Here is an 8,180-nt window from a genome sequence, read left to right on the forward strand (position 1 = left end):
GCATGCAGTCGATTTTGCTGGTTTACTTGCATTGTTGCACTTGTGCTTTTCGTTGTAGAGTTGGTGTTAAAATTGTTTTATTTATGCCTGGTTGCACCAACAGATCTTAAGCTCTAGCTTAGCTAAGCTCTACTTATAGATAGGGCCTCCTTGAGTATCACTTACGTTGCACCATAATTTTAGATTCTTACCTTATTATCAATCATATCTATTATTATATTATGGTATTCTTATTGTAATATATTATAATTATATTATATTAATTCTTATGATATTCTCGACTTAAGTTTAAGATCTGTTGGTGCAACCGGGCATTAGTTACTTGTACCCTTTGAAAAACTGTCTTTTTCACAAGACAACATTGCAATATTATTTGTGAGAGTCGGACTTTTGTTTTTATTACAAATATGGCTTTAAAAGAAAGTTCGTATTTGGACCAACTAAGAATAAGCTCTCCTGAAGCCGCAGATAGATATTTGGACAAAATCAAACAACTTAACTGTGATCCATATGCTCTAAGTGAAGTCGATTTTGATTATGGACTTACCTATGTGCCACCAATAGCTTCCATGGACATTCTGACCTATATTGTTTTTACTCACAGCTTTTATACCCATGAACAAATGAGAGCTTATAAAAGTTTAGCAGCTTACAAATATTTCAAGTCTGGCTTTGTAGAAAAAGTGGGTTTTAAAGTTATTAATGATCTGGTGCTTTTAATAGGCAAGGTAAGAGTAGTACCTGTATTTCAAATTTTTTAAGAAAAAATACCTGATTTGTTAATAATCAATATTAAAGAGATTACTTTTTAGTCTTAGGGTTTAATATAATTGATTGCCTTGATAATTGATTTAATTTTTTTGTTTCAGGTGCAGCATTCAATGAGAGCTAGAGAAACCAAATTAAGAGTTTGGATTATCGCTGAAACAGGTGGTAGTATTTGTACTGCGCATTGTACTTGCATGGCAGGTCTTGGGGAAGTATGTAGCCATGTTACAGCAGTTTTGTACGCTGCAGAGCATGCAGCATATTTGAAGCAGCAGAAAAATGAAAAGAATGTAGCGTGTACAGATGTCAAATCAACTTGGCCAGTTCCAACGCAAAGTGGTACACATCCAATAGAAGCTGCTTCACTAGACTGGGGGAAAGTGATAGAAGAAAAAAATTATAAGGAAATTCCTCCAATGGATGATAGCGAAATGTTGGACTTGCTGCAAGAATTGCAAAATTCCAATTGTGACGCTGTTTTGATGAGGCATGTAGAGCCATTTGCGTCACAACTGTCAGATGAAAATAATGAAAAAGTTAGTATACCAGTCCTTTTTAATGTGTACCATAAAAAATATGAAAAAATGCCTCTAGATGATCTCATTCAACTAGGTATGAAATGTAAAATGGAGGTAACCCAGAATATACGAAGAGAAATAGAAGATAAGACACAGGACCAAAGGAAATGTGCAGAGTGGTATAGACAAAGGACTGGTAGAGTAACAGCTTCAATTTTTAAAGATGTCTGTAGAACCAATGTGGAGAAACCATCCCTATCTTTGATCAAATCAATATGTTACCCTCGCAAAATTTCTACAAGGGCAATAAGATGGGGGATAAATCACGAACAGCTGGCAATTGATGCTTATAAAAAAGAAACTAGCAGGAATCATAGAGACTTTATAGTGAATACAATTGGCTTGGTAGTGTGCATGAAATGGCCTCAGTTAGGTGCCTCACCTGATGGATTTGTGTATTGTGACTGTTGTGCTGCGGGTACCTTAGAAGTAAAGTGTCCATTTTCTCTTCGAGAAAATGGAAATTTACAGGAGTATGCAAGTCGAAAGGACTCCTGTCTTGAATGTGATAAAACTGGTACAGTAAAAATGAATAAAAAACATAAGTACTATTACCAGGTGCAAGCACAAATATTTATTTGTAAACTTAATTATTGTGACTTTGTTGTCTGGTGTCCTAATTTTATATTTATCGAAAGAGTTTTACCAGACATAAAATTTTGGGAAGAAATTAAAGATAAAGTCCTAAATTTTCATGCAAAAGTAATTATGCCTGAACTTTTAGGACGTTATTACACTTCCAGAGTACCAGGTGGCAATATAACAAAGTGGTGTTTTTGCAATAATGTCGATGGTGGCCAACCTATGGTTCAATGCTCATATGAGAATTGTAATATTTTCTGGTTCCATATTGGGTGTGTAAATTTATTAGAAAAACCCAAAACTAGGTGGACATGTTCAATATGCAACCAGAAACTATTTCATGATTATGCCACATAAAATTTTAATGGTTCATGTTTCCATTATTTTCATAATCATTATTGAGTCCATTCACTCTCTTCTTCCATTTCGCACTTTCTGCACCATGGTTCATTCACCTTACTTGTCACCATTTCAGTGACCGTTTTCATCTCTCGTTTATTGAGGTTCATGAAACTGTTTGAGTTTTTTATTAATATTCTTGATTATTTTTTTTTATTTAGTCTAGACTTGAACTTGAGTGGTTCTCCTTTTCTATTGATGATTCTTTATCAGCCATTTCTGAACCTCATTTTTCGTAGCATCATTAGTGATGCCACAGAAAGGTTCTGGACCTTCAAAAGTTTCCCTCGAGCCATGTTTATTCCATATATACATACAAAAGTACAGTGTACCATAGTATACATATACTTTTAAGAGGAAATTTTGAAACTTTGTTTCCTTAATATTTTTACAATTCATTCTACGGTTGATATAGGTCAGTCTCCGAAACATCAAATAAATACATTCTTTTCAGTTTTCATATGATTTATTCTCATTAAAATTGTCACAAATTTTTTATTAATATCAAAATACAAAAACAACCAATGAGGTGTACATAAATAATATACGCTAGCCACAGTCATTATTGTAAGAATGCTACTTAAAGTTAAAATTAAATCATTTGAATGCAAATTATTGTCTGGAATTGTTGAATTCTGGACATTATTTTCGTTCTAGTTGAACACATTTTTTGCAATTTTTTTATGCAATCATTATGTTACTACATGATCTCTTGCTCTTGTATTGGCTTTTAAATTGTTAACTGTACTTAGTTTTTTACAAACTTAATGTCTGTATTTTACATTTCTCAATGGTTCGTTTCACTAGCTGCTTTACTTACAACTTGCTAGTTGCATTGCTTTTTTTCTATGGATGTTTGTTATTTATCAAACTCATTTGTAGATGAACTGGTAATGTTCACTAATTAGTGAACAAAAATGTCTTCAATAAATAGATGAAGTAGCCGAAGTCTTTGTCTTTTATTCTCCACCTTTTGACCAATAAACCTACCACTTTCGAATGATAATATTATGATTTACTATCTTTTAGTAAAGTCGTCCCAGGAACGCAACTCATCAATATTGGCAATATCATTTTAAAGTCTTCTTCATTAAAATGTATAATCCATGTCTGAATTGCTGATATAAATGAGTCAGATTAAATAAATTATTAGAAGAATTTTTTACTAAGCAATAACATTTTTGTTTAATTTAATATTTTGTATTTTGACAACACCCGACTTGGGCGTCGAAACGTTAATAAAATCATTTTTTTGGTAAAATTGTGGCTTATTTCCCATTGAAAATAGTTGATTATAAAGTACTTTACAACATAAAGCAAAATGTTTATTTATTTATAAATCAAACAGACAAAAATGCCCAATTTTGTTTATATTATACCGATTTAACAACAATAGATCATCAGAACTGCAAGCTTCCCCACAACAAAGATTTGTAAAATGATGAATTCAATATTTTTAAAATTATTTAAGTATACAAAAGAGTTTTAATTCTTTAAACAATTAGCGGCCAAATCTGTGAGTAGAACTTTTTACTTTAACATATTTAAAAACCAACAAAAAAAGTTTTAGAAAAATATAAGCTTGTTTGATTTTGTCTGAAACAATGCAAGTTTTCTTGCTGTAGCTATTTATAATTCAAAACTAACTGACAACCTCGACAACATGGCATATATATATCCTAGTTTTGGCCAAAGGTGTCATTGATTGTTTTTCGTAGTGACACTTCAGATGTGTACCAAAAATTTAAAAGAAATACTAAAAAGGCGACAATCTGGTGAAATAGGTTAAATTTAATTAAATTGGAACAATAGGAGGGCATAAATTAATCAAAACACATGCTATAAAAATTATCTTATCAACTATATTTATACCATCAGTAACATGGGTTAACATAGAAATCGGAAGTGGCTCTGAAAAAATATTAAATTTATTTTTAATGGAGCCAATAACTCTTTCTACGTGGATTCTAACCTGTGCAATGTTTCTAGTTTCTTCCAGCTCTAGTGGAAGCAATTGTTTTTTCCCCTTGGTAAAAGCTGGAATTACTAGCTTTGCTTGTAACACATCTAAAAATTCTTTTATTAAAAAACCTCGATCTGCTATCACAATATCTTGGGGTTCTATTTTATCCAAAAAACCAGAGAGCTCTACTATTTGTTTATCTGATGTTCTTCCTCCCCATGCTTTACTGATATATGAAATACAGCCTTGGGGAGTAATTCCAATAAGGAATTTAACTGTGTTATGATGTTTATAGTTTGACCATGTTTGCTGCTGGGTTAAATAACTAGCTGGTTTTTGGATAAACACCTCAAAGCAATCAATGATAATTGTGGTCTTATCATGAAAGACTTCTCTAAAGCAAGAAGGCATGTTTTTTTTAATAATTTCCCGATCTGGCCATTTTATGCTATTTTTAAATCTTTGATACATTATTGAGATGATGGTATTAAAATAGGTGGAACATGTTGATTGAGAAATGCCAAATTGGTAGGCCAAATATTTAAAATCTAGATTAAGTCTCATTTTCATCAATGTCAACAAATATTGTTGAGAGGGATCTAAAACAGTTACTGAGGATGATGGAATAAATGGTTTAATTCTGTCAAATACTGACTTCAAAACAGAAAAATTTAAACCGGTATAATATAAACATTTCGGATTGTCCGTTTCTAGTGACTCGAAACTTAAAATGGTCTTATTAATTCTGCGAGTCAACTCGTCAATTTTTTTATTTGCAAATTTTAATTGTTGAGCCATCTGTTCAATATCATCTGAGGTTAACTCAGTTTGAGTTTCGGTTCCAGTACTGTCTTCATACATTGCTGTAGTGTTACTTTCACTTACTGTATTGTTTTCATTCTGTAACAAACATAATTGATTATAAATTGGGATCCTTATAGTGGAACCATATGCAAGCTTTAACAGAATTAAGCAAAAATACAACAGTTTTAATTTCAAAATATCAAACTTATGACAGTTTCTTATTATAAAATCATATACTTTACATTTATACGAATCTTGAAGGTTAGTTGTGAGTCAAACTGAATACCTAGATCTTTTATAATGTCTTCACAATCCGATACAACATTGGTAACAGAGTAATTAAGGTTTTTACATGTACTGTCGACTATTATACACTGATCTCTATAATTAAAATTCCCTTTAAGAGTGTAAGCGCAAATATTTTACTGCTATCCCTACCTTTTCTGACTTTACATGACAAATTATGTGTAGTAAAATTCTCACTGGTATGGATATGTAAACATTAGTTGACAATGTCATCATTAACTTTAAAAATATGGCTTTTGAAAGTTCTTGGATAACTGTTACTTGCATAATGGCTTAAATTATTAATTCAGTTAATTAATATGATAATTTTTTCACTAGCTATGTATTCAGTGATTGTAATAATTTATATATTGTACAACAAAAACTAACACCCAATCGAGCAAAAGTGATTTTTTAATAATATATTGTTACTATAGAACGCTTACAATTTTGAACATCTGTAACAACAAAATACTTGGATCACAGAATATATACTGGTGTATTCCCCGCCTGGATCTTCCATAAATAATAAACAATAAATAACTTTTTATTAAGTTCACGTCTTCAATCAATTATTCATCAAATACACTATCAATATTATTTAATCAATAACTCAAAATATTCCTGATGCCATGTCAAATATTTAAAATTGTCACTGTCTTATCACCATATTCTATTCGACTCAGTGCGTTGTATGATAAAGATAATGAATGTTCGATTTGGAAAATATCACCATTTTTAATCCTGAAAAAACAAATAAATATTTTTAAAAAATTTAAATGCAGAATGAAAGACTAAATTGTTATCAAGGGCCGAAAGTCCCTTAGAATAAATAAAAAGTTTTCTTTTGAATGAGATATTTTAAAATAAAAAACACTACATTTTCTCTTAGTTTTTCACCCCTGTAACTTATTAAAATAAACATAAAAGTTTTCAGGGACTTTCGCCCTCGGTAATAAAGTAATCTTTCATTCTGCATTTAAATTTTTCAAAAATACTTATTAGTTTTCTCAGGTTTTGAAAAGAATGAATCCGATTTAAATAGCATTGTAGCCGAAACTTTGTACGGATCCCCTTAATTCCAAATCAATTTAAAGTTAATGACATTCTCTTTTAATTAGTATACCTCAATAAATGTATCATTGTCCTCTTGTGAAACCTTTGTGGAAGATCTTTTCTTTACTCTTTCCAGTCTTTCAAGGTCCTGCTTTCGTTTTACAGGTCCCCTAGAGTAACCCATATTTTGGGTTGGTATCCAATCAGGATCATTTACATCTTCAAGTTTTGCAGGTTGTCCTAAAACAAAATTATATAACGTAGATACACAGTTAGTAGGCATTCGCATCGGGTAAAATTTTTTGGGAAAATAGCTTAAAACAATGTATATTTTCATATTTTCCAAAAAATTTTACCCGATGCGAATGCCTACTAACTGCCACGGCACCTACAATATTTTATTGAAATATATTAAGATTAATATTATTTCTTTATAGAAAATTATTGACAAACCTTGAATAAAATGTTTGGAACACACTTTTTGATATTTTAATTTTGATTCTGTCAGGTCTGCTCTTCCTATGGCCCTTATCCATTTTTTTCTGCGTTTAACAGTTAATTCATTCAAGTGGATAGCATGTTTAAACTTCAGTGGTTTGGGAATAGCAAAAAAAGATACTTTATCCCTTTTCCACCTGCTTCCACAGTTCACTACAATACATGTTAGTGGCATAGCTATTACTAACTAACCTAAAATAATAAAATACATAAGTAAAAAATCTATTTTAGGGATGCTTAATATAATTTATTATTAAACTTTGAAATATAAAATTTGTTAACCTACCTTTCTTCAACCTTCCAAATTACTTAGTTAAATAAAACTTTTTAAGTACTTATTCTAGTTTATTGATGTAAACAATATTTTTTATTATGTCACAGAAGTATGTTAGCAATACTTAGGCGGATATAAATATACGAAAATTACTTTAAATACTTAAAAAACAATATTTATCATATGCTTTCAATGTATTGCATGCCAATCGCCAGACATATTGGAATAGTTTGACAGATCGTTGGATTCCCTAATTGATTATGACGTAAACCATGACGTTAGCTGTCATTCAACATGACAGTCTATGTCAGACAGACAGACGTTTTTGTTTTGTGCAGAGATATGTAAAGAAAATAGATCTGGCTAGTCATATGCTACTCAATGCATCGGGGTGTAACGCCGATATCAAGTACGGTGGTTTAGCTATCTTTGTCTGTCGTGCGAGTGTGAGCGTATATACCAAGAGACCAAGCCCCTGATTCTAAATCAAATTTCGACACTAAACAAGTCGCTTTCAATATGGCGACGGTTGAAATGCGATTGTGCGAGCCTTGTGGATTTTAGTTGAACTAACGAAGTGACGTCATGAAATAGCGACTATCGAAATTAATAGCGACTTTAAAAAGGGTGTTGATATTATAATTTCGACTGTCGAAATTATTTGACACGGAGATGAATGAATGGCCAAAAGCGAGGTTAGGTTTAGTTTAGATGTGTTTTGTTTATTTCTTGCAAGGAAAACTAAAGCAAAAGGTATTATAATATAGCTGGGTTTAATTGAAATTTGCTTGTTTTGAGGAATTAGATAGAATAGTATTAAATTAGAAATATAATAATTGAGAATGTCCACAACATGAATCATCAACTCAATGAAAGATGTAAGGTAATAATCTGGGAAAATTAGTAAAAAACAAGAAAAATTAATTACCAGCTATTTTATTGCTGGACATGCTGAAATCAAATCTTAAGATTT

At 31.1% G+C, this 8,180-nt stretch overlaps 2 protein-coding genes across 2 annotated transcripts; one reads left to right on the forward strand and one right to left on the reverse strand.

Annotated features, from left to right (window-relative positions):
• The first annotated feature begins 27 nt into the window (after nt 1–27).
• LOC126886736 (uncharacterized) lies at nt 28–3,275 on the forward strand. Its single transcript, XM_050653753.1, has 2 exons — nt 28–728; nt 870–3,275. The coding sequence occupies exons 1-2, from the start codon at nt 408–410 to the stop codon at nt 2,283–2,285; spliced, it is 1,737 nt and encodes a 578-aa protein (XP_050509710.1). The 5' UTR covers nt 28–407; the 3' UTR covers nt 2,286–3,275.
• Nucleotides 3,276–3,639: 364 nt separating this feature from the next.
• Nucleotides 3,640–7,389, reverse strand: LOC126886738 (uncharacterized). The gene is made up of 4 exons (XM_050653756.1): nt 7,220–7,389; nt 6,889–7,125; nt 6,506–6,675; nt 3,640–5,190 (listed from the first exon to the last, which is right to left on the reverse strand). Exons 2-4 carry the CDS (start codon nt 7,106–7,108, stop codon nt 4,123–4,125), a joined length of 1,458 nt encoding a protein of 485 aa, XP_050509713.1. The 5' UTR covers nt 7,109–7,125; nt 7,220–7,389; the 3' UTR covers nt 3,640–4,122.
• Nucleotides 7,390–8,180: the final 791 nt, after the last annotated feature.

Source organism: Diabrotica virgifera, chromosome 6 (assembly GCF_917563875.1).
Source record: "Diabrotica virgifera virgifera chromosome 6, PGI_DIABVI_V3a".
In the NCBI taxonomy this organism is placed as follows: Eukaryota; Metazoa; Arthropoda; class Insecta; order Coleoptera; family Chrysomelidae; genus Diabrotica; species Diabrotica virgifera.

What these genes read in the sequence shown, in the direction of transcription:
- LOC126886736 (XM_050653753.1), top strand. Translation starts at nt 408, where the DNA reads ATGGCTTTAAAAGAAAGTTCGTATTTGGACCAACTAAGAATAAGCTCT. An exon ending in TGGTGCTTTTAATAGGCAAG is followed by an intron (nt 729 to 869) that starts GTAAGAGTAGTA and finishes TTTTTGTTTCAG; the next exon opens with GTGCAGCATTCAATGAGAGC.
- LOC126886738 (XM_050653756.1), bottom strand. Translation starts at nt 7,108, where the DNA reads ATGCCACTAACATGTATTGTAGTGAACTGTGGAAGCAGGTGGAAAAGG. An exon ending in TTCCAAACATTTTATTCAAG is followed by an intron (nt 6,676 to 6,888) that starts GTTTGTCAATAA and finishes ATTTTGTTTTAG; the next exon opens with GACAACCTGCAAAACTTGAA. An exon ending in ACAATGATACATTTATTGAG is followed by an intron (nt 5,191 to 6,505) that starts GTATACTAATTA and finishes TGTTTGTTACAG; the next exon opens with AATGAAAACAATACAGTAAG.